Source organism: Nothobranchius furzeri, chromosome 13 (genome assembly GCF_043380555.1).
Source record: "Nothobranchius furzeri strain GRZ-AD chromosome 13, NfurGRZ-RIMD1, whole genome shotgun sequence".
Taxonomy (NCBI): Eukaryota; Metazoa; Chordata; class Actinopteri; order Cyprinodontiformes; family Nothobranchiidae; genus Nothobranchius; species Nothobranchius furzeri.
This window is the reverse complement of record NC_091753.1, coordinates 41,202,014-41,228,735: the sequence shown is the minus strand read 5'-3', so window position 1 is coordinate 41,228,735 and position 26,722 is coordinate 41,202,014. Positions and strand designations below refer to the sequence as shown.

General features: G+C 43.6%; 1 protein-coding gene across 1 annotated transcript in view; it reads left to right on the top strand.

Moving 5' to 3' along the window:
* The window catches only part of arhgap35a (Rho GTPase activating protein 35a), an 83,185-nt gene extending 61,903 nt beyond the window's left edge, over window positions 1–21,282 (top strand). Inside the window, exons 3-7 of the mRNA XM_015951474.3 lie at window positions 6,730–6,871; window positions 15,553–15,630; window positions 16,764–16,895; window positions 18,163–18,268; window positions 20,639–21,282. Coding sequence (XP_015806960.1) covers window positions 6,730–6,871; window positions 15,553–15,630; window positions 16,764–16,895; window positions 18,163–18,268; window positions 20,639–21,107 — 927 coding nt within the window. The 3' untranslated portion in view covers window positions 21,108–21,282. The remainder of the gene's footprint in view (window positions 1–6,729; window positions 6,872–15,552; window positions 15,631–16,763; window positions 16,896–18,162; window positions 18,269–20,638) is intronic.
* The last annotated feature ends 5,440 nt before the right edge of the window (window positions 21,283–26,722 follow it).

The following is a 26,722-nucleotide window of genomic DNA, read 5'->3' as shown; positions in this document are numbered from 1 at the left end:
AATGATATTTAAATATGTATGTAATGTAGGATTTGAAGCATAGATACATCTTTGTCTTTTATGCACAAACACGGAGCATCCCCAGCATAGTTAGTTTTCAGCTGAGACTCTGTGCTGTTTGCTTTGGTCGAAAACTGTTTATTACTGAAGTTGAGAAAAAGCAGAGCTTAGTATCATTTCCCTGCCATCTGAAGCCAAGCCCAGTGAAAACATGTCATACTGTAGGGGTTTCTGTGAAACCAAGGGTGCCATGTTTATCCCTGTCTGCTCAGTGGGAGTCCACTAAACTAGCCAGATCATTAGAAGAGAAAGAATCTGTTGGTTTACTTTGGTACCAGAAAGTAGAAAACTTGTAGTGAATGAGCACAGTGCCACATTACGCATTGCTGTTTCTTCGTCTGAGGCTTTGAGTTGGCTGTTCTTTTTAAGACCAACACCATTTTCACTAACACGTTATTGGGTTAGGTTAAAAACGCATTTCTCCAAGGTGGTCCAGTCATTTTTTTAAGATCACTTGTTGCTAAAATAATTAACAGACTTTTCTGTTGTTCATTTTCATTTAAACTCCAGATTTATTCTTACCTGTGTGGCCTTTTTTGTTTACTTCCTTTAATTCTTATATTTTTATGTTTCTCTTTTGCTTATTCATACTTTCTAGCCTCTCGTGTTCTTGTCTCATTGTTCATTTTCCCCCTTCACTTGTCTCCTGTCCGTCCTGTCCTCCTGTGTCCTGTTCCTTTCTCACCCTTGATGTGGTGATACTTTTGACATTTTGACATTTCACTCTAGCTTATCAGCTTGGTATGCTCTTGATTCACACACATGGTGTGGTGCACAAGTGCCAGCTGAGCTGGAGTTACAGCTGTGCATGTTGTGTGTCTGATAATTGCCACGGCTGTCAGGAGGGTGGAACAGGAGGTGGATGATAAATGCTTTTACACACTCAGGCTGTGATTTACCTGTGTGGGGGTTGTCCGCTGGTATTATTCAGCTGCTCAAACTGCATTCTCCGGTACATTAGGGCATTCACCTGTCAGATGAAATGAGAATGGCTCAATCATTAGACAGTTGGATAGTTGTCAGAAGGGGAGGGGGATCGATAGAGGATCCAGTCACACAAAGTGCGACATGGGACAATATCTGTTTACATTTCAAAACACATCTCTTAGAAAATTGAAACCAGCTGAGTGTAGTTTGGTGTGGCCCTCCTAAGACCTAATAGTGCCCCTGATCTGTGCCGTACAGCAGATCTTGTTCACATTACAGGCTGTTATGGATTTATTATGCCTGTAATGAAGGATCCCATTCCATTGTGTGTTTTATAAGCATCTGTCTCTGCAATAATGGTCCGTTTTCAGTCTGCAGCTGTCAGAAAAGTTTAGTTATTTCTTATTTTTAATAACTTATAAGTTAGCAGAATAACATGTTCCTTTTCCTGTTTTTTCAGGGTCAAAGTGAGGTCAGATTCATAGTTAGCTGAAGGTTTGGGTTGATGTAAATATTTTCCTGAAAAGAGCCTTAGGATACTGTCTACCACATATGATGAGATTGAGTAAAGAGTCAGAAGTGTATCTCATTTTAAATATCCTTTTTTACCCCAAGCGTTGGCTGAGTGTGGTCATCCTGATCACCTTTCCTCAGTGAGAGCCCAGAAACATTTCCTTTTCTCACCCACAGCTTTTTCTAAACCTCTTCAGGCACCAAGTGTTCTTGGTTCAAGAAATAGGAGAAAAAACTAAATGGAAATACATTTTATGTTAGAGCTCTTTTTTGGTGTCCCACAGCTTGCTGTGTATGTAAACGCTCACTGTGGTGTCTGCATGAGGATGTGCTTTGTTTCTGTTTGATAGTGGAGGTCTATTTTGTCTTCTGAAAGCTGGCAACACATCCTGTCTCAGCAATTGAAAGGAGTGGCCAGAAGGCAAAACTGCAGGGGGAAGACGGCTAGCGAGAGAAGTGTGTGGGTACAGAGACAGTTTGTTAAAATGAGACAGGGTGTAGCTATGCTACGCAGTTAGAACGACGGGGCTGAAATAAATTATCAGCTGCCACACCAAACTGATGCAGAGAATGGTGAAGTGTCTAGTGACGCCGACATTTTAAAACCAGATTAATTAATGTTTCATGTATTTATAAACACACAAAAACATTTTAGGTTAATAACTTCCTGTAAATAATCTGGTTATGAGTCATCAGGAGCTTCAGCTGAAATGTAACAATTACAGCAAAGGTAAATGCTCTCAAAAACACCAGTGCACCTTTTTCCAGGAACTAGAAGTGAGCCACATCACAGCTGAGCTTCAGACGACAGGTTTTGGAGTGTTATTACCTGATATTTGGACATCTCGCCTCAGATTGGATAACGGCAACACATTTGCAACGTGGATGTTTAATCTCCACAAATAGCACGAGCCTGAAGATTTCTGCCATGTGGTAAAGTTGCTAATGCTAACGGCTAGCTTCTACTTGCTGAAACGTTCTCTGCTGTTTCCTGGATGACAACAGCCTTCCTTGTTGTGAGTCAAGATGGGTGAATCCATGAATGTTAAAGGACAGTGTGACGTAGATCTGTCAGGCTTTCCTAAATAATCTTCTACCCCAATTTCCTGCATTAGCTTCTTATAGAAAATAGACAAAAGTTCAGTTCAGAAAAGCCTGACTGATCTACGTCACACTGTCACAACATTCATGCACTCACCCATCTTGTCTCGCGACAGGGAAGGCTGTTGGTTTAGCGTCCAGGAAACAGCAGAGATTGTCTTGGCAAGTACAAGCTAGTCGTTAGCATTAGCAACTCCACAACAAGCCAGAAATCCTTCAAGCTTGTGTTATTTGTGGAGATGAAACATCACCATTCCAAAGCAAACAGAGTCAGTGGTAAAGTTGTGTTGCTGTTATCCAATCGGGCAAAATGTCCGATTATCAGGAGCTATTTCTCCAAATCCTGCGTTTCTTTTCCGGCTGACTTCTACGTCCTCACACAGGAGCATCTGAGTTAGGGATGCAACGATACCACTTTTTTCCAAACCGATACAATACCGATACTTGGATGTGAGTGCTCGCCGATACCGATTACCGATACAGATACTTCTACCACACAAAAAAATGCAATGAATTGGAATACAGGTTTAATTTTCTTCTGTTTTCAATAGGAAAAGACTGTGAGGTAGATAAACAGTAATATAAGTGATCCCAAAACTAAAATATTAGGTGAACAGAAATGACAATTTACAGTGAAGTCACTTTCAAGCATCTGCATTGGTATCAGTCACTGGTATCTGTTAACTTTTACCGATACCGATACTGGTATCGGTATCTGTATCGGCACCGATACCAGTATCGTATCGGTGCATCCCTAATCTGGGGGGGGGTTCTCCAAAGAACAACTTATAAGGCATTTATTCCCACTAGAGACCACTGCAAATGTATTTAAAATATTAATAAAGTAGAGCTTTAAGACTTGATTGATAAGCTAAAGGTTAGTCCCAACAGGGCCAAGACCAAAGTGGATTACTGCCGTCCTAAAAAACTCAATTCAACCAGAGGTTTTGTATCACAGTTAGTTTAATAGAATTATTTGGCTATTTGCTGTAGAAAATGGCGAGAGCTAGCCCAGTGGCTTTGGTTCAGTGTGAAATACTTTCTCCTGGAATTTAAATCCATTTCTGCTATTTTAACCATGTACTGCAAAACTGGTGGCACCAGGAAGTTGTGTTGTTTGAAACAGTTCTGAAATGTTTGAGTTTCTTGAGTATTGGCCTTGTCATAACAGCCATTAGCTTGTCTATCCAGTAAGAACAAATCTCTGTTTCTTCAAACTGAGTACACTCAAAGTGCTAAAAGGCAAGACATTTATTTTCAATATCTTTTTAAGGAACTTTACTTGAAAAGGTCCGAATTGTTTCTCCTGGTACACATTTCTTCTCATTATTTACACTAAAAGAATAAATGGTAAATGGCCTGTTTTTGTATAGCGCCTTCTTAGGGTTCTACAACCCCCCAAAGCGCTTCACAATGCAGTCATTCACCTATTCACACTCTGGTGGGGATGAGCTACGATGTAGCCACAGCTGTCCGGGGACACTGACAGAGGTGAGGCCTGCTGAACACTGGCGCCACCGATCCTTCCGATCACCGCCAGCATGTTAAGTGTCTTGCCCAAGGACACAATAGCAGCATTCTCTGGTTGGAGCCGGGATTGAACCTGCAACCTTTCAATTACGGGACAACCCACTTAACCTCCCGAGCTATGGCTGTCCCTATTAATAATTAATTAATTTTTTTTAAAAATCACTAATCTTGTTGGCTTACTTTTAAGATGAAGCTGTAATGTTATAATTTCATATATCAGGTTTTGGTCCACATGATATTAGAGAGCTGGTAAAGTTTTTAATAAAGTGACTCAAACTAATTATCTGTCATAAATGTTATTTTAAATATGCATAATCAGATTATTTTTGATTGAGTGTAATGAGTTAGGCCTAGACATGCTTATTATGTGAACAAGTGTTTTGTGTTAATTGTATTTGTCTTGTTGAATAAATGAAAATCAATCCAAGTCGTGAGGATTTAAATTAAATATGACAAAAGATGATGTGATTTGTTCAGCAAGTTTAGTAAAATCAATTCAACCAACCCAGTTAGGCTGAGAATGAACATACTGAGTTTTTACTAAAATATCGTGTGGATCCTAATTATTTAAGTTACTAATAGGGTTGTCACGGTATGAAAATTTAACCTCACGGTTATTGTGACCAAAATTATCACGGTTTTCGGTATTATCGCGGTATTTTTTAAACGGTGTTGCATATGTTCAGAAAGCATTGATAGTCCTGTTCTACACAAACTGAAATAGTTCTGAAAAGGTTTAACAGTGTTTATTAAACCTAAAATAACACAAAGCCTTAGCAAAAGTGCAACTTTTCACAAGTAAAGGAACAAATAGCTTATTTTTCTGGAACATGTTACAGTAGTCAGTGCAGGTTTAAATTATACAAATCCAAACATTCGAAACATAAACAATATGTAAACAAATCAAAGAAACACCACTTGTTTTCTCATATACTTGTTTTCTTCATTATCAACATGAAAATCTAAAACTCCAGTCCACACTTGACTTGAGCACTGTACAAGTCAACCTTAAAAAAAATGTATTTAAAACAAATAGCCACTTTAAACAAATTACTAAAATAACTACTACACTATGTAATCAAATCCAAATGTTCAAGTATAAATGGCATTGAATAAGTAAACAAATCAATGACAAGGAACTAATTGTATATTTCTCTTCATCATCAACAAATAAGATGCTTCATCCAGCAACAGGGTGTCCGTGACACGGTTTAAATGCTGGCAGAGGACGCTGCGGCTGCAGTATATAGTGACTCGTTGTATTCTCCCTCAACCAAAAGTCCTCACGTCATGCATTTAAGCTAAAATGCTAATGTTAACTTAACTTGCACTGGCTGTAGAGACGTGGGTGATGGTCACGCAGATGTGCCATGAGATTTGAAGTGTTGCTGCCTTCTGCAGACACTTGTTTCCTGCACGTTCTGCAAACGGGATAGCCGTCTTCTATTAACTGTCCCTCAGCATTTTTCAGAAATCCAAAATATGCCCATACTTCCAATTTAGTCTTCTTTGAGGGCTGATGGATGTCCTGGGTGCTGCCGTCTCCTCCTTCGGCCATTATTTCAGCTTCAAAGTTTTGGTGCCGTTGCAAATTAAAAAGTGCGTGTGCGCGCCGCGGGAACTTCAGCTGAAGCGACGGTGGCTGGTAAGGGTCACCGCGCCGAAACCGCGGCCACGGTAAACCCACCGAGATAATATAGTTTTTTAAAAACTGGACGGTTATTTTTATTGTCAACTTTTTTACCGGGGTTTACCGCTATACCGGTTACCGTGACAACCCATGTTGAATTCAGAGAAAAATCTAATATTTTAAGAAAAAATGTACCTTATCTAAAAACTGCATTTTTCAGTTTTAAAACCATCAACATCCAATAATAGTTTACCACGTCGGAACTCAATCTGTTTATTATGCCGACATAATCTAGTGTGAGTCAGTCAAACAGAGGTCTTGGTCATTGTGTTGAGTTTGCTCGACTTCCATCTAGAGTGTGTGTGTCTGTGCTTGTTTTTGAGAATGTTTGGATGCAGCAAGACCGGCGTCTCAAATGGAGGGCACACCGGTTGTTCTTCTCCCTAATGAGCACTCCTGCTCTGCTCCTGTTGTGTGTCTGTCAGAACCACACGGCACCAGCAGTCCACGTGTCCAGCCAACCATGCACTCCAGCCAGGGCAGCGCCTCGGGGGTGCTGACAAACCTACCAGAGAGCCAGTCCTCGGGGGGGCCCTCAGAATATTCCCACTGATCGGCAGTAGAGCTCAGTACATTTACCGCTGATATGCAGAGACGGGCAGCGAGTGTTGCAGGAGTGGAGGAGGGAGGTCTCTTAACAGGAAAATAAAAGCATGAGAAAAGTAATTAAGCAGTTTAACGGTGGAAGAGCTGCAGTGAGGTAGAGACGAAGAAACATGAAGAGATGAACGTTCAGTGTGTATCTAACTGAAGCACAGAGCAGGGTTCGAGATAGGAATTTATGATTTCTTATCACTAACATGAACAGGTATGTGTGGAATGAGAGAGTGTGTGTGTTTGTGTGTGTGTGTGTGTGTGTGTGTTTTTGGTCCAGATTTTCATTTCAAATAATGTTGATCTTTTGCCAGAAACCGCGACAGAAACCCAGACTTTCCACCTCCAAACCCATTGAGAGCACCTACTTTGGAATGCCACTGGCCTCTGTGGTCACCCCCGAGAGGCCCATCCCAGTCTTCACTGAAAAGTGCATCCGTTTCATCGAGACCACAGGTGAGACTCGCCACCTTCCCTCTGAGTGAGGATGTTGTCCCTGACTCGGTTTTTAATTTTAGTAAATATTTCCATAAATGTGTGTGTGCTGCACATTCCACACTTTGTTCTGCTGCGTGTTTTTCTAATCGTAACTCTGAGGCTGAACTAAGATCAACTCCCTTTTGCTGGGGTAGTTGCATGTCGTAATCTTCCTCAAATCCAGCACAACCTGATGTTAGACTTATCGTTTTATGAGTCTGAGTGTTGGTGCCAGAGTTGAACACCCACCCAGACGTTGTGTAAAGCAGCGCTTGACTTTTCATAATCGCCGTTTCCTGGCTGATTAAACAGAGAATTCATGTTTGTCCTCTTCCCCATTATAATTAGAACAAGTCAAAAGGGAGCAGCAGTTAAATCTGTGAATAAAGTCTGATGTTAGTGCTAAAAATGTCCCATTTGCTCAGATTAATGCTGCGTGTGTAGCTCGTGTTGTCCTTTTTCTCGCTGGAAGCACAGATGTGCTTAGAGAGCTCCTTCTAACCTTTCTGCCCTGTTGCCCAGATGCCAGCCTCTTCTGTTGCCCCGCTGCCCTTGGACCACCTGCTTGCATCTCACTCGCACCACCAGCTGTTAAACTAAACCAGATGGGATGCTTATGTAAAGGCTTTTCTCTGTTCCTGGTTAGGCCAGGATTTTAGACGTTACACTGCATCATTTCTTCATTTTGAAAAACATCATTTAACCTTCTGCGTGCACACGGGCTCGTTCTAGATGTATCTTCTTCTAAACTGAGTTGCATTTAGTCTGTTTTTCTCCAGAAAGCTGCTGACTGACATGCTGGTGCATTCCAGTGTAATCTCTGTCCTGATTAAAGTCTCTGCATTTGAGGATTACCGCAGCCTTACAAAACATCCGCCTCCTTCCTCCATGTAGGGGCAAAGCTCCAGATAACAAGGCATCACGTTTGATTTAGCCTCTCCCTGTTCAGATGCTAACTGGAGCAGTCACAACAGTTACTGTTGGGTAAAGGGGGAGAACCGGGTTGAATATATAAATCCTCATTTTAGTATTTCTCTTCATTTTATTTCCAGTTCTCTCATTTTTTATTCTAATCATCTATTGGTCCTGATGCTTCATTCCCTTCTTTTATCCTTGTTGTCCCATTTAATCCCAAGTATGTTTCCCTCCAGCTCCTGTTTTCCACTCTACATTCCCTCTTCCCTGGTCTTATATCAGGAAGTGTTTCGGCGGAGGAGCTTCCAGGTCATGTTGTGCCCCACGGCTTCCTCCGCCTGTTCCCTGTCACAGCGTAGGATGTTTGTTGAGGGTGCTCCTCTGTTGCTTAGAAGTTTATTTGTAACATTAAGAACTGCAGCTCCACGAGTGCCACCCGATTGATTGAGAAACTTGTCCGGAGACTGCGTAACCATAACAACGCCTTACTGTTAGAGGTGCAAGCACACCAGCCAACAGACATGAGAAAGCTACAAATCTAAAACTCATACAAATGTAAATCAGCACTTCATTACCTTGAAACTGACCTTATAGATCAGTGTTTGTTGATGATTTAAAGGTTCTTTCTTTATTTTATCTTAACTTTAAACTAAATAATCTCTGTTTACGTTAATCAGTCTTTAAGGAATTATGCAAATACTCTCATAACAATTGGGTCAAAGTTTAACAACACAAGTATATCAGTGACAATGTGCTGCACGATAAGGGTGTGTGTTGGCAGTAATCTGGCGTTACGATATTTATCACAATACAGGGGAGACGATACGATATGTTTTAATAATAAAGTCTTTTTCCTACTGAACTTTATTGGAAAACTCAAGTCAAAGGCTTCCAAGACACGTCCAGAGTTATCGCGGAATCTCGTTCCGTCCCAATGAAGGCCATTAAAATGGCTGCCACCTAGCAGGTGGAGATTGAATTGCATCACACAAAAGAAAAACTGTAAATGTTTCCATGTCATTTCTCAAAACAAGATCAGTACGCTGCTTTTAAATATCTGGTGATATTTTAGTGTATCAATCTTTTCTTACAAATTCAATTCAATTCAAAAATACTTTATTAATCCCAGAGGGAAAATAAATATATATATATATATATTAGGATCACATGGAAAACGCAAACCAGTGACAAACCATCCAAATGAGTGCAGCTGTGGCGCAGCAGCGTGTTTACCTGATCAACAATGCTTTGTCATTACAGAATAAATGTAATATCCGTTCAGAACAGTACCCACATCTGAATAAAATACAGATTTAGTTACTTATTTTTATTTTGATGTGAAACACTTAACGGTTCCTTTTCTAAATTGTTCCTTCTTTGTCCCAGTTTGTGACTCAACTCTTGTTTGGCCGTGAAATAATAATAATAACAAAAATAATAATGTACGTTTGTTTTTCTGAGCTCGTATAAAATCATTCCATTGTGACTGCTGTTATCCGCCAAAGCTTTCTCAGTGCCTGCATGGTAGTCGCAGGGCGCTGTGCTCATGGGTGCCGAGGTGATGGATGTGTGCTAGCGTGTGCAGGCATATCTGCTGGCGGTGGGAGCCTCCATAGCGACGAAAAGGGCAGCCACCCAGCGACTGCCTGTCTCCATGGTGAACTATGAAATCAGCCCTGAAAGAGGCTGGGATCTGAGCTAATGTGGGATCAGCTGGTGTTGTGTCAGGCAGCAACACGCTGCAGACATGCAGCCGCTAACCCTGGGAGCTTTTGTTGTTCGCTTGCTTGAAGTCTGCAGACCCATGGGTGTGTTTTTATTCACTTTAGTGCTCTGAGTGTAAAGGCTCCACAGATGGTAGCACTTTTAGGTTTTTATTTTCTTTACCATAAAGGTATGAGCTCCAAAAACGTACAAATTCATTTTTATACACTTCTCTTTATCTTAATCCCTTTATTTTGTTTCTCAGTCTCTCTTTCATCAGTTCGACTCTCACTTTTCTGCTACGTCTCACTATCTGTTGACCCTATCCTCCTCCCTCCCGCTCCACCGCTGCAGCACTACTCCTTCCCACTATCTGTACTCCCATCCCTGTTTTCCTAGCGTCTGGCGAGCACAGCCTTTGTGGGTAATTGATTGGCAGAAGGAGTAGATCGATGCTGTATGCCTCAACTGAGAGCTCTCTCATTTCTTCCCTGCCTCTCCCTTTTTTGTGTGTTTTTTTCTCCTCGTGCCACTGCCGATAGGCTTCGCTCCCATCGGAGTTGTCTTTGTCTCCTTGAGTTCCCTCCAAAGTGTGACTGAAGAGACAAATTCAAAAGTTAGAGCAGCTGAAAACCTCATCTTACTGCAAATTTGAGAAATATCGATGAACTGAATGAAAGTGAGAGTTCTGTGTGCCTTTGGTTTTTGTCATTGTTCCATGTTACCTTGGCTCCTTCATTTTATATTCTTTTTCTGGGGCTAGGATCAGTCTCGTTGAGAAACACGTGTACTAAAGCCACTGAAACTACACGTTAAGATAAGATAAGAACAACTTTATTCATCCCGAGGGAAATTGTTGTCATGTACATGCTCAAAGCAGTAGGAGAGACAAAGGAACAGGTGAAACAGATATAAGATTTACGATATATACAGTAAAAATAGTGTACAGTAGTATACAATAGGATAGTGCAAGAGAAATACTCAGATAACTCAACAAATAAAATACATGACTGTATCTTGGTGAATAAGTAATTAAGCTATCAGTGCAGGCGATTTTCGAAAGTGATCAGAGTATTGTGCAATAGAATTAAGGGTAGTAGCAGCATATGATGGAGGGATGCAAACATATTTCCAATAAGAACTCTTGGGTAATATTGTACAGTCTGGGATGGAACTGAATAGTCTAGGTAATAGTATTAGGAGAATCACCTACAGGGTGAGGAAGAGTTAAACAATCCTATTGCCACCGGTACGAAGGATGTCCTGTGGCGGTCAGTTCTGCATTTCGGGGCAATGAGTCTTTTGCTGCGTTTGCTTCGATGGTCCATCATGTGGGCGTGCATGGGGTGGGAGGGGTTTTCCAAGATAGAGAGAAGCGTTTTTAGCATTCTCCTCTCAGACACCTCCTCCAGGTTCTCAAGTCTAACACCCAGGACAGAACCAGCCTTCCTAATCAGCTTGTTCAGCCTGTTGGCATCAGCTATCTTCACCCCACTGCCCCAGCACACAGCTGCAAAGAACACGACACTCTCCAACACAGAGTGATAGAACATGGTCAGCATTTTCCTACCAACATTGAAGGACCTGAGCCGCCTCAGAAGAAAAAGTTGACATTGCCCTTTTTTGAAGATAGCATTGGTGTTCTTGGTCCAGTCCAGTATACAGTCCAAGTGTACACCCAGGTACCGGTAGTCCTCAACGATCACAACGTCAGCCCCTCTGATGGTGACAGGAGTAGGAGGTGGGCCTGCTTCCTAAAGTCCATAATCAGTTCCTTAGTCTTTGTGATGTTAAGTTGTAGGTGGTTTAGCTCACACCACTCCACAAAGCTGTCCACCACACTCCTGTACTCCACCTCCTGACCATCCCTGATACAGCCCACGATGGCAGAGTCATCAGAGAATTTCTGCAGAAGGCAAGACTGAGACTTGTACCTGAAGTCAAATGTGTAAAGGGTGAAGAGGAAGGGTGATAGGACTGTCCCCTGCGGCGCCCCCGTGCTGCTCAGGATGTTATCTGAGCGGCAGCTCATCAGACGGACATGCTGTGGTCTACTTGTTAAATAGTTCGTAATCCAACCTACTAGTGGGGCGTCCACCTGCATTTATGTGAGCTTATTCCCCAGCAGTGATGGTCTGATCGTGTTAAAGGCATAAGAGAAGTCGAAGAACATGACCCTCACAGTACTCCCAACAATGTCCAGGTGAGAATATGCCTGGTCCAGCAGGTAGATGAGGGCATCCTCCACACCGATACGAGGTTGATAAGCAAACTGCAAGGGATCCAACCAAGGCTCCACCAGCAGCCGCAGATGTTTTAGGACGAGTCTCTCCAGCGTCTTCATGACATGTGAGGTCAGAGCCACTGGCCTGTAGTCACTGGGGGTCGATGGGTTGATCTTTTCAGGGACAGGAACCAGGCAGGATGTCTTCCAGAGTGATGGAACGCTCTGCATCTCCAGGCTCATGTTGAAGATCCGTTGCAAAACTCCAGACAGCTGGGAAGCACAACACCTAAGGGCCCTGGGACTGACACCATCAGGACCAGCAGCTTTGCCGGGGTGGAGTCTGCCCAATTCTTTTTTGATGTCATCTGCTGAGAGGGACAGGGTGAGACAGTCTGAGGGGGCAGGGGGGGGGGGGGGTGAAAGGAGATGATGGGAAGAGCTGGCTGTGGAGACAGGAGACGCTGGGCAGTCGAACCTATTGAAGTGTAGATTTAGGTTGTTAGCACTTTCGACATCCCCCTCCATCCCAACACCTCTCTTTTGTCTCAGGCCAGTGATAGCCCGCATTCCATTCCACACCTCCCTGGTGTTGTTTTCCAGCCTCCGTCTGTAGAACTCTTTCCCCTCAGCAATCTTGGCTTTCAGCTCCTTCTGCACCAGTTTCAGCTGATCTCTGTCACCATTTCTAAAAGCTCTTTTTTTCTTGTCCAGGGTTGCTTTTATGTCTTTGGAAACCCAGGGCTTATTGTTGGGGAAGCACAGTATGGTTATTTGGGGGACTACCGTGTCAACACAGAAGTTGATATAGTCTGTAACACAGCCTGTCAGATTGTCAATATTGTCCTGATTGGAATCACAAAGAACATCCCAGTCCGTTGACTCAAAGCATCGCTGCAGAGTCTCTTCCTTGTCCATGTTGTGACCGTTTTTGTGGCTGCAGGTTGTCTCTGGATGGCAGGTCTATAAATGATAAATGACCCGCACTTGTATAGCGCCTCTCAGAGTAAGGACTCCAAAGCGCTTTCATTCATCCATTCACACACTGTTGGTGATGAGCTACGATGTAGCCACAGCTGCCCTGGGGTGCACTGACAGATGTGAGGCTGCCGAGCACAGGCGCCACCGGTCCCTCCGACCACCATCAGCAGGCAAGGTGGGTTAAGTGTCTTGCCCAAGGACACAACAGCAGAATTATCTGTCCGGAGCCGGGATCGAACCTGCAACCTTCCGATTACTGGACAACCCGCTCAACCTGTTGAGCTACTGCTGCCCCAAGGGGCTGGAGGGAGACCAGGTTGTGATCAGCCCTGCCCAGGGGAGGCAGAGGGCTGGAGGTGTATGCCTCAGCAGCATTGACATAAAATAGGTCCAGTGTTTTATTGTTTCTTGTTTTGCAGTCCACATACTGCTTGAATGTAGGTAGAACAGTGGAGAGGTTCGTGTGGTTAAAATCGCCCGTTATAGCCACAAACGCAGAGGGACTACGATTTAGTACATCCGCTGGCGCAGAGCTGATGACGTCATACGCCTGCGCCGCGTTGGCATCAGGAGCGATGTAAACAATGATGAAAATGGCGAGGGAAAACTCACGCGGTAGATAATATGGTCGGAGACCGACCGCCAACAGTTCTGTGTTTGTTACACACAGCCATTTTTATGTGCATTAACACAAAAATTGTACTAATACAGTTAACATGTTTGTTAATTATAAGATTAAATGTTTAAACAACCTTTAAAGGGGTATTATGGAAGTTTGACAGCCAAAACATGTATAGAAATAATAAATTTCTTCTTCATACATTCTCCTGCAATGCCCTGGTCCTGTAGAATGAGCCATGGCATTTTTACTGTGATTGCCTGTATTTCTGTAAAATCACAGAAAAAGAGAGCTGCTCGGGTCGAGCCGGCTGCTTCATGCACGTTCACGCTCAGGCATAGCCCGTAGCATTTGCTATCAGTAGCTTTAGCAGCAGAGAGTGAGGTAGTGCCAACTCAGCGACTTTGTCGCTGTTCCTAACGCCTAGTGATGAACCTAGCTACATTTCTGAGGACCCTTAGCTACTTTCTTCTAGATATTTCCTGCAAATTAGCAACAAAATAGCCATTTTCGCTATGAACCGTTCTTTGGACGTTGTTTCAGCTGTCAGCAAGGTTATAAATGTTACAGATACAAAAGATGTCACTGGCGCTTTAGCTCACCTAAGCCCTTTTCAGACAGACATTCTGGAACGTTTGCGGACAATTCAATCCGGTTTTTAACCGGAACTGTGTTTTCAGACACACCACTTTTGTACCGGAACTTGTCCTTTCGGCTGCGTTCACACAGCAGGGAAAAGTTCCAGATGTCTGACGGCGGCGGGGGGTGGGGGGAATCGGACTTATGTTAAGAAGAAGAAGAAGAAGAAAATATCGTTTCTATAGCGCCTCTCAAGATAAAAATCACGAGGCGCTTAAGCATAATTCTGCGCACACGAAGACGCATAAGAGTTCTGGATGATGAAGCTCAATGGTTAAAGGAATCACTGAAGTGGTGTGAAGCGCTCCGTCGCGCGTCTAGACGGTACCGTAGGAGGCGAGCTGCCGTGGTTCGCCGCATGCTACAGCAGCGGGCTATAGGTGCGCACAGCGTCCCCCGGTCCCCTCCTCCTCCCCCTCCCTCTTGTCCGGAACTTTACCTCATCAGTCTGAAGCAGCCACCCTGTCCGTAACAAGTCCGGACCTGTTACTAGGGGCTTCGTCCAGATAAATTCCGGAACACGTTATCCGGATGTTTGTATTCAGACAGAAAGGTCTTACGGACAGATTCCGGAACATTTCCGTTTTTCATGGCTTGTCTGAAGGGGGCTCTAGTAAGACATCGGACCCTAGTGCAGAAGATCTGGGTTCGATTTTGATGTGGACATAGTTTTTTATTTAGAGTTTATTTTTTACATTAATGGTATATTTTTTTACAACAAGATGCCCAAATTTTTATTTGAGACTCGCCGAACGGCATTGCATTCACAGATAAAAAAGATGTGGGTTCAACTTTCATTTTGGAACAATTTTTCAAGCAAGGGAAGGGCATGATCTGAGCATGCAGGAAGACTGACCCATCTAAAACCTTTGTCGGCTGTGCTGAAGAGAAAGGTACAGAACCAAATTATTTTATTAATTTGCTGCGTGTTCTCCTGTCCTCTGTCCTCCGGGCCACACACACACACACAACACACACACACACACACACACACACACACACACACAAACACACACACACACACACACAGGACTGTCTCAGATGTTATTTTCGTTAAGGAGTGTGCACGTACAGCATGCGCGCCTCGTGCACGAGCCTACTATTGAAGCTGCCGTTATGCTTTTGGCCAGAGGGGGCAATCGCAAGCATAAAAATTCAAAACTCCGTAAAGTCCCTTTAAACTCATAAAATAGATAAAAAAAATTACGAATCTGGATGGTGTTTGTTTTTCCCACACAAAAAAGTTAAATCTATGAAAGAATAAATCAAGAGTACAAGAAAAAGGCTCAGAGTGGTTTTATTTTACTGTGACAAGAAGACTGCCTCATCTCTCCCCCACAGTGCACCAGTAAGCTCCCAGCAGGCCTGCAGGAGTTCTTTATGGCTTTAATAAATAGAGTTAATCGTGTGATAGGATGGAGGAAACCACACCTGTAGGCACAGCCGGAAGGACCTCACCTTTCTGGGCCTTTCAGGGTGTGTGTGATCCATGATGCTGCGTATAGATGGGTTTTTGCAGGAAACATCGTTTGCAAATAAACAGCAAGCTGACAGCGGGTCTCTTTCTGTTTCCTCCAGGGCTGAGCACAGAGGGAATCTACAGGGTCAGTGGGAACAAGGCAGAGATTGAGAGTGTGCAGCGACTATTCGAACAAGGTGGGTATTTTAACGCGCTCGTACCTGCGTGCTTATCCCTCTCCTGCTTGCTCACTGGATGCAATAAAGATAAATGTGCATCTGCTTCTATTTTTAAGCGTCGTAACTCCCCTGAATCGAGCGGGGAGGATTAATTTGCCCTGCATTCCTTTTAGGCTGCAGAGCTGCCCCCAGTAATCATCATCCTGCCCCGGCGCGCGTCGTCACACGTGTTCAGGAGCTCTCGGCATGTGTCTCCCAGCGAGCGTCTGTCTGGTGTGGGCAGTTAATTGCCTCCAGATTGGTTTGGCTAATGAAGCATGTTGTCATGATAGATAGCAGAGCAAGATAGCCTGAATCTGTGTGTGTGTGCGTGCGTGCACGTGTGTGTATTTCCATGCTTGGCTGAGGTTAAATTCAACCCAGGTAATCAGAGTTGAAAACCGGCACTGAATCATTCTGAGCCTCCAGCCGACGGGACGAGACAATTAAAGGTGCAACGTACAGTTCAGGTGTTGCAGAGCCGAGCAGCGCGGAAAGCGGCTCTTAATCAGCTCCCTGAAGGTTTAGAGAACTTGCTTCAGGAGAAAGTTGCTCCAGAAAGCACCTGAACTTAAACACTGTCATGGCAGGAGCTCCATTAGGAGTTTTAAACAAACCCTCAAACAGGAGCTGCTCTTCTGACTCCTTCAAGGCGATTTTTCAAAACATATTTGTCCGAAAACGGAGTGTTAATACCGAATCCTTTATTTCACTGCTGGTTGTGCTTGTTTACAAGATCTCACACAGTTCAGATCCATCAGAGAAGACTGAATTATGTCTGGTCGTAACCCAGAACCACTGTTTTTATTCAGTTATAATTACAGTTTCTGTTTCGATCAACACACGCTGTAATTATGTGAACACCCAATAAACTAAGCCACTTCACACGTGAATTAAAGATGATTTGGACTCTTGGTCTTTGTGGTACACAAGTAAGAAAAGACTTCTACAGTTTTACATTTTAAACAGAAATTCTGTCGTTTTTTGGACTTTCCCTGCTTTGTATTTGTTTCCAGACCAGAGATGATGCAGCGTTGTGTCGAGACATAACAAGCCCTTTTATATAACGGATCTTTGTCTTTTAATTAGCATTTTTCCCTTTTTGTCCCCAGATCACAGCCTGGACCTGGTGGAGAAAGACTTTACCATCAACACAGTAGCAGGAGCCATGAAGGCATTTTTCTCCGAGCTACCGGAGCCTCTGGTGCCCTACAGCATGCAGACAGACCTGGTGGAGGCCTTCAGTAAGTCCCAGGGCGCCACATGGATGTGGGGAGAAGTCCTCCCTAAATGCACCAAGTGTGTGTTGGATTTTTAGTCCAAATCAGTTTTTTGGGGCAGGTAGTTGTAACAAGCAAGCAAGACTTCCAGAATCCAAACCCGTTCATTGTGTAGAATTAGATTTGCTGCTCGGTTGTATAGCCGAGGGAGGAGAGGAGGACTGGATGGGGGAGGGAATATTGAAGGTTTTGTGCAGAAGCATGTGGAGATGATTGCACACGATGACAAAGGGATGCAGGAGCACCGAAGACTGGATGGGGAAAATGGTCTTATGGTTGATAAACGAGTGCACTTCTGCTTTCCCCACACACCTCCCTTCCCTCTGACCTGTAATCTGTCAGAATGAAGATTTAAAGCATAATTTAGTCTAGCATAGCACCAGAGAGATTTACCCGCAGACCGCATGGCTGCTGTCAATCACCGAAGCTCACACGCGTGTGTGTTTCCACGACTCCGGCGAGACCCTTCAGCCGTGACAAAGACCTGATAAACCTTCTGCAGTTTGTGCCACAACAGCAGGAAGAGCAGAAAAGAGGGAAACAGGAGGCACAACAGAGTCGCACTTTTGGCAGAAAATTACATTTAAAGTTTGGTGTTCTTGGAGAAGAGCTAGGGATTTGGTCACAGTCATGTTTTACTTCCAGTAATCTGCAGGAAGTGAAGTTTTGATGGTCGGTACCAGAGGAGCCGAGGCTCTACAAATTTATACAGCCTCAAATCTGGTTCTGATCCACACTGACCTCATTGTGGGAATTCAAAGTGGGATTTTTCTGCTTGTAAAGTGTGTGTGTGATGTGGAGGAGAACATCTGCTGTTCTCGCTGCAGCGCTGCCTCACACACACACACACACACACACACGCGCGCGCGCAGGGTGGACACAAATGGTGACGTCAGATTTTCTGACTCATTCCTCATTGTCGCCAGGCTTTTAACACACCCTGTGTGTGTTTTCAGTAATCTGCAGAATTGTGTGGTGTGTGTGCGTGCGTGTGTGTGTGGGTGTGATGATCACTCTGCTGTAGATTATTTGAAAGCTAAAACCATTTTTCTCCCTGATGCTTCCTTCAGATTGTTCTCACTCGTTTTAGTTCTACTCTCTCCATCCCTCCTCATTTTTTTTAATACTCCCACTCCCCAGACAGCTTTCCCCCTCCTATTCCTCTGACGTTTCCTTTCGGCTTCATCTCCTGCCTCCTCCTAACCTCTCGCCTCTCTTTACCTACGCTCAGAGATCAACGATAGGGACCACCGCTTCCAGGCGATGAAGGATGTCCTGCGACGTTTTCCCAGGGAGAATTACGAGCTCTTCAAATATGTCATCAGCCATTTGAACAAGTGAGTGATGGACTCGATCAGAGCTGACTGCACCGCTGGTCACCCTGTCAAATGACCTGCAGGTGATAACTGCAACGGACTTCTCGTTGAAGGGGTTTTGCTCCGGGTTAATCACGATCTAATAACATTCAATAAAATATACTTCTGTTAGGGTAAACTTTACAAATTGGGGCATGTGGCTGAAAAAAATCAAGGTGAAATAAAAAGGATAATAAATATTTGAATGAGCAAGAAAGTATTACATACAGATATTTGTGCTTTTATGCTAAATTTTCTTTTTAAATGCAATGATAAAAAATAGTCTAATAGATGAAGGATAATACTTTGAAATCTATTAGAATAAACCTTTGTATCAGGACAAGTTGTCCATTCATGGCAGCTTGTGACCATTTATGACCAACTTGTAAGGTAATAATATTATAGCGCGGACATTATGTTACATTTCAGTGCAACAGGTCAAGTTCTTGATTTATTGTAACCATTTTGACAGATTCACTGATAAATGGTTTTTAATCATTATTTCTGATAATAATCAGTCACTCTGAGTTAGTCTCCTACACCTATCTCCTGAATTAGCTTCTGATTGAAATTGGGCGGTGGAAATCTAGGATTTGAAAAGCCTGACAGATCTACGTTGCACTCATGGACTCACCCATCTTAGCTTGAGACGGGGAAGGCTCCAGGAAACGGCAAAGATCGTATCACTTTAGAAGCTAACCGTTAGCATTAGCAACTCCGCCACACAGCAGAACTCCTTCAGGCTTGTGTTATTTGTGGAGGTAAAACATCAACGTTGCAAATCAGTGGTAGAGTCACGTTGCTGTTATCCGATCCAGGCGAGATGTCTAAATATCAGGAAATAAGACTTCAAAACCTGTCATATGAAGCTCAGCTGTGATGTGGCTCACTTCTAGTTCCTAGAAATGGTGCACTGGTGTTCTTGAGACCATTTAGAGACCACTGGAAATGCATTGATTGAACGAGTGTTCAACACTTAAAAAAATACAAGCGAGGAGGAGAATTTCTGTTTTACGACAGTGAGTTAAAACGGACTCTAGGGGGGCTCAAAGCAAGCCAAAACTGCAAGATGTTCCATTATATGTTCTTGTTTCTAATTAAACGAACACCTTTCAGGTTGATGTCTAAGTCTTTATTTACACAATCAGTGTATTTTTTCTGACATTTACAATAAGATAATCTCAGGTAGAAAATATTTGGGTTATTAGGGTCAAGAATTCATTTAAAAAACTTAAACACGCCCCTTCAACAGACCAATAAACACACCCTGGCTGATTTATTAGGCTGGGACACATTTTGCCTCGAACGTTCTTATTTCTTAATTGGAAACGTTCCTCAGAGGTTCTGGTCCTCATTGATGTGACATCATCATACAGTTGCATCCATGATGTGATCTGAGCTTGGTCACATGGCACATTATCCTGCTGGAAGTAGCCAACAGAAGATGGGTCCATGTGGTCCCTAGAGGGATGGACATGCTCAGCAACAATCCTCTTGTAGACTCTGGGGTTTAAACCAGGCTCAGGTGGTACTGAGGGGTCAATAAATGACCCAACATTATAACATCAGGCACCACGCTTTTGTGTTGTTGACACCAGATCCTGGCTAAATCCCCGACTCGTCCATATGGCTTGATGCTCACGTCTAGATGCCTACGTGAACTGAGATGCTGTCATATTATTGGCTGAATTTTTGTCAATAATCAATTGAACAGGTGGACTTATTCAAAGCGACCAGGGGATTTTCATTTTTATTGTGTATTTTTTCCCCTTAAGTTAAGTGTTCAGTCTGTTTTTTTGTTTTTTTGGAAGCACTTGGCAACAGTTGCTGTGCTGCAAAAAGCAGGGTGTTTCTCCCCGCAGTGGTCACACCTCTCCCTGCCTCTGCTCAGAGCTGCATCCATGAGTAAGCTTTTTTTGCTTGTTTGTTTCTAACGGTGCCGTTATTGTGCAGCTCCTCCCAAAACTAAACTTGATGTTTGAGTTATTACAAAAAAACTCAGAAATCAGAAATGATTTTTGGAAAAATCTCGGTTTTGTGTTGCGGTTTACTGCTGTTTGGAGAAGCTGCATTAAAACCCCTATCCAGTAAAAATCAGGTCCCATTTACAAACCTTTTAGCCTTGATGGTTATTTCCTGTTTGCTTTCATCCGAGCTCTTCTGTCGGAGCAGTAAAACGATGAAATGGAGGCAGGAGAGCATGCAACACCTGCAGTCAGCATAAGACCTCAAAGAACAAAACATGCCGGAGATGGGGCTCTATGGAGAACTGCGTCCTCTGAAGAACACATGGAGCATTTTTTCCTTAAATATTCTGAATTAATCAGATGTTTGTGTGCTTTTGTTTACCAGAGTGAGCCAGAGCAGCAAGTTGAACCTGATGACCAGTGAGAACCTGTCTATCTGTTTCTGGCCAACCCTCATGAGACCAGACTTCACCACCATGGACGCTTTGACCGCCACCCGCACCTACCAAACAATCATCGAGAGCTTCATCCACCAGTGCGCGTTCTTCTTCTACAATCAGCCGCTGGCTGACCGCCTCGCCGGCTCCCCAACCTCCACGCTTTCCGGGGGAGGAGGAACCTCGGCCTACTCCTGCATGGCCGGAGGCTACTCGACCCCTCCGGCTCCGTCTCCGACTCCCTACGTCCTCCCCGCCACTCCTCCTGTCATCCCACATTACGGTCCTCCTCTCCACCACCATCAGCATCGGTCCCCTTCCCATTCCCCGCCTCCCACTCCCCAGTCTCCCATTCCAGCCCTGCTGCCGCCCTCTCTCCACCCCCACCACCCTCCGACTGAACAACACACGCTGTGAACCAGGGATCAAGAGAACGAGGACAAAAAAAGCAAAGTAAAAAACTGGACTATGTGACTTGTGGGTTCAGGATGAGACTTTTTGAAGGAATAGATAAAAGAGGAAGTGGAGATAGGAAGGGAATTTGGGAGAGATGCAGTATGTACAGGGAGAAAATTACATGTTTGGGAGAAAACATCTGAGCCTCTGCTGCTTTCATCAGAAAATAAATAAATAACAGAGAAGAGCTCAGGACAGGAATGTGGAATGAAGAGCTTCTGGACCAGATCAGTCTCCTTTAGCCCATCGTCTCTGTCTCACTCTACCCTCACGGCCTTACCCACACAGGGGGAGACACATAGCTGGTAGAAGGGACTCGGGGAGGGATTAAGAAGTGAAACAGGAGTATATGAACTCCCTCACGTTGGGATAATTTCACAAACAGTAGCCAGTGGATCACTTCTTTTTTTTCTCTTCCTTTTAGTTTCTGACCATGTTGGGAAGTTTGGTGGCCAGTGCACAGTTCTTAGGCCCCGCCCACCTGCTGGACCGACCCAGAGGCTGCGGCGGGGACAAAGTCCTCCACACATGTTTGTTTATTTCACCACTGGACAGTGTGGACTTGTGCAACAAACACGTGTTACTACTCACCCAACCGACAGGATGTTCTGTCCCGGGCGACTTGCAAATTCCTCTCCGGCAACCTCTTACATAGCCACACACACACACACACACACAATCAGTTTTAGTCGTGGCAGTAAGCCAAGCACAAAGATTGGGAAAAAAAATCTCACCAAACTGGATCTGCTGGGCAGCAAAGAGGAGCAAAGGATTATGGGTGCTGCGACTGTTCTGCATTCTGGGAAGGCTCCTTTTAGTCTCCTGAACTTTACCCTCATTCTTCAGGCTTTTCTAACAAAATTCAGCCTAAAATGTGATTATTTTTTGATTGGTCTGATTCTCCACATTCTTTCTGTTCACTTTAAAAGCATTTTGTATTTTTCTAAGATGTCCCCAAGTCCACCGGGATCCGTGTCTTTCTGTTTGACCCGACTTCCCGGTGTCTGACAGGCAGAGGGATTGGACCCTGTTTGGTTCACACTGTGGTGGCTTGGTCTGTTTAGAGTGAGACGGTGCTGCAGGTTTTCATATTAAGGACCTTGTTGAAAAAGCACTTTTCTGAGCACTTTGAAGACAAATTTTCAGTTGAAGCTGCCATAAAGTGACAGCCACTTTTGCTGTCAGGCTGCCCTCCCTTTCGCTCTCTCTGGGAGCGCAACACTGACATCTAGTGGAGGGAGGAGGTTTTACATCACAGCTGCATGGGCGTAGCACCCTTCTCCTGCTGAGGTGTTTTTTTAAAGCATCAGATTATTTTATTGTCAGGATTATTTTCTAATTATTTTGCTAAAGCAAGAGAAGTTTAATTGTAAGGGCCCAGATTTTTGACAGATGGGAGATGTTTTACCTTACGGGCTTCAGAATCTGTCCTGGTGTTAGTCTTTTTTCTTTCTTTTTTTTTTCTCGTAAAGGAGTCTTAACCTTTCACATCAGAATCCACATGGCTGTTCTACCACTTTGTCCCCAAGTCCCTTCTTGTCCAAGAGAGACCATTTTCATTCTGAGAGACAGCAGAGAAGAACAGATCGTCCATTCATCCATCCGGCTGCCTCCTGCATTACCGGAGGAGAGCATCACCAAAATTCCTCAGCCGAGCCTGCCGTTGCCGTAGAAACCAGCAGAGATGCGGCTGGTGAAGAGCTCTGGATCGAAGCGAGTTGGTGTGGTGCTGCACATGTTTGTGGCTGAAAGAGCTGAGCAGAGATCTCAGCTTTCTGCTCTCCAAATGTCCAGTTAAAAAACACAAGTTCTAACCAATCGCTGAGGGAGATTTCATCCATCAGAGCTGGTCATTTACCTTGTGTGTGTGTGTGTGTGTGTTTATTTTAGGCCAACAGGTTAGCAGACGCCAGTGTGATCCAAACAGATGTAAGAGGGAGGAATGCTGGTCTCCTCTTGGTCATTTCCCCTGCTGTTGGCTCATCCGGATTACACACACTGATCCTCAAAGAAAGTGTGGGAGAGACGGGGATGGGGGGGGGGGGGGGGGGGGGGGGCTGCATACGGGTGAATGGGATCATTATTTGGGAGAAGGAGGGAAGAAGGGGGTGACCACTGGTACTTGTGTGAGAATGCCAGCCAGCGGCATTAACCCCCCCCCCCCCCCCCCCCCCCCCAATCCGTTTTTTGTACATGGACGTTTTAATACTGAACCGACTGTGAGGCAGCCAAAGACTTGAGGGGGAGGTGGGGGGAAGCGAAGTGACAGTTGGATAAAAAAAAAGGTGACTAAAGAAATAAAAGGTGGCTGCATTACTACTTTCTTCAATGGTGACAGATGTCTGTTAAGTTAAGCTGAGAAACGAGCAGAACTTTATTCAGATGGTTGTTTATCGGTATGTTGTTTTGTTTTTGGGGGGGGGGGGGGGGGGGGGGGTCGACACTTTCCCTTTAGCCAAGAGTGGTGGTAGAAACATTTTATTTCTTTTTGTTTAATTTTATTAAGTAAAAGAAATGCAAAGCCTTTAAAAAAAACACTTTTTTGTGAATGATTGAGAGACCCGCCCAGTATAGTGCATGATTTCTTCCAAATCCAGGAAGAGGGCTCCAACTCTCACTATTTAAGAGAAGATGTTACAAAAACTGTTTAAAAAAAAAGAGAAATAATGGGGAAGGGGAGGGGTCTTGGTGGTGAAAGTGATTTTAAAATAATGAAGTACTGTAAAGTGAAAAGATAAACACAATCTTGTCTATTTGCTGAGTATGGTATTGTGTCTCAGTGGGAATGGTGTAAACAGCAAGGCCTTATGTGATCTGTATCATAGTTAATAAATCAAATCTTGTAAAAATCTGGTTTCTGGTCTTTTTTTCTTTAAGGAGCTGGAGAGTGGAACGGCTTTAATAAGGAAACCGAATCCTGCAGAGCATGTAAAACCTTTGGTGGAAACCCTTTCATTTAAATAGGATTTATTTAGTCGTTACCTTATCAAATATCTTTAGAGGTTGGATATCCAGTTCATTCCTATGAGAGGCGAATAAAAGGAAAGTTTAGTAATTTTTAAATGATTCTGTGTAAAAATAAGAAAACAACTCCCTTGTTTAATAGCCACCTGAACAGCCTTTGTTATGACTTTTACATTCTGCAGGATGGATGAGCGACCAACGTCTTGACTTGAAATTCTGATAAGGGTTGTGTTCAATTTTGGGAGATGCGCATGTTGGTAATTTTACAAAAGAACCAATCGTGCAGCTGCAGAAGATGCAAAAGAAAAATTACCTTTTTTGCCAGAAGTTCAGATTATTTAAATCATTTCAGCAGCTTGAACACTGCTACTTCACAAAACCTCACCAAATGTAAAGGGGTTGTCCCCGTTTAATAGAGCTCCGGACATCAGGTGACTCAGAGAGTAGACGCCATGTTGGCAGGCAACAAATGTAAACAAAATGAACGGGATTGGCTTGGATTTGACTTCGTCGGAGTTTACTTCACACTTTAAAACCGAAGAAATCGTTTTATATAGTCAGAAATTAAATAGACTAAACATCTCCGACCCTTACCGTGCCCCTGGGATACTTTTTAAAAACGCCAGAAGCTGTCGGAGCGGACTTCTTACCGGACCTGGCCGGGGAACCCCTTGGGATTCCCCCAGAGGAGCTGGCCCAAGTGGCTGGGGAGAGGGAAGTCTGGGCCTCTCGACTTAGGCTACTGCCCCCGCAACCCGACTCCGGATAAGCGGATGAAAATGGATGGATGGACAAATAATGTAGATTTACTTGTAAGTAGTTTAGAGTGCTGTGCTGTTTGAATGTATAAGCTGAACGCCAAGAGAAATCACTAGTTTGATTTTTTTCCGTGAATAAAATAAATATGTCAGGCAGGAGCGTCTCAGGATCTGTCTCGGTGAGACAGATAACAGCAATCCAAAGTACTTTTTATGTGTGATCTGACAATTGATCAACCATTGCTTAAAATTAAATACAGCTTACTTGTCTGACTAAGTCTGTCAGAGAGGCATACTGTGTAATACGGGTATGACAGTCTGACAAGGTATGGCGACTGGACAGTACCTGATATGAAGTGGTCGCTGCATAAGTGAAAACCTTTACTCTCGGGATCCCACAGCTTCATTTTAGCCCAGGGTTTGGCAACCTGTTCCCATCAAAGAGCCATTATTACCTGTTTCCCACAGTAAAGAAAACACTGGGAGCCACAGCAGCCACGGCGTTGTGGGTGGGGCCTACCCTCAGACAGCAGAGAGCTGCTTTAACCAATCACAACAGGTGACAGCAGCCAGTACCGGTCGCTCGTGTACGTCAAAGTTATCTTTCATAAGACGATAATTAATAAAATGATTTATATAAAGTGGATCCAGAAGTTGTAGCCCGTCTCTGCCTACAATATTTTGATATTTTTCATCCTGTTGGTGGTTTTACTGAGCAGGTGCCACTTTTGCCATACATTTCTTTTTAAAACATGTTTAGACTGTTCAGAATACAAATCCAGGCTCTGTCACGTTTGATTGTTGTAATTAAACTTTGTAGGTGGGGAAGGTCAGAAAAGGATCCGATCAATTTGTTTTTCCCTCATTTACAGCGACGGAGACACCGGCGCAGTGCGCCTGGCTCTGGTGTTAATCAAGTTAAATTATATCTCTTTGCAACAATTTTCACAAGAAAACAGAACAGTTAAAAGCAGGGCATGTGTTGACCGGACAGTTCCCGCATTTGACCGTTTATTTTGACGGAGAAAGAATAAAAAGAATTACCCCGACGCATGCAGACGAACTGATATTTTATTCGTTTCGCACATCGCAGATGTAGCTAAATCACTCAAGAAAAGATTCTCATCTCAACATCTGAGCTGGACACTGCTCAGCGCAGCTCGCTGTCGTACGCGTGCGTACGGTGCACAGCGAACTGAAGATGTGGAGAGGGGCTTGGAGCTAGGGCTGGGCGATATGGCAAAAATAGAATATCACGATTTTTCCAATATTTTATCACGATTTCGATTTTATCACGATTTTTTATCCATGAATAGCATAACTTCAATTGCGTATTAAAGAAGAGAAACATTGAATAAATAAACATTTATTCATATTAGGGATAATCAACACAGTGCTAACACACTTATATTTTAAACTCACACCAGAGATGATAAAAGCCCTGAGAGAAACAATTACAAAAATCAGTTTTTCTCGTTTTTCAAGTAACTTAACATAAATTAAAATCGTAAACATATTTAAAGTGCAAACATGTCAATTTCAAACGTATTGTGCAAACATTAACTTGTTCAAAATACTATGGAGCTCCCAGTTGCTCATGTAGTGGATAGTTAAGCTCAAATACGGCTCTGATGTGCGGCTGGACCAGAGATTGCTTGTGGTAGCAAAAACCTGCACATTCTGAATATTTTCTGCAACTCTCACTTTGCATTCAGCGTACAATGCAGTGTGGAATGGCGCTGTTCGAAAAATACTTGCGGCTGGAAAACTCGTAGCGCGGATCCAATGTTTTTATCATGTTCTTAAATCCCACTCCTTCTACTGTTTGCACGGGACACAAATCTTTAACCAAGT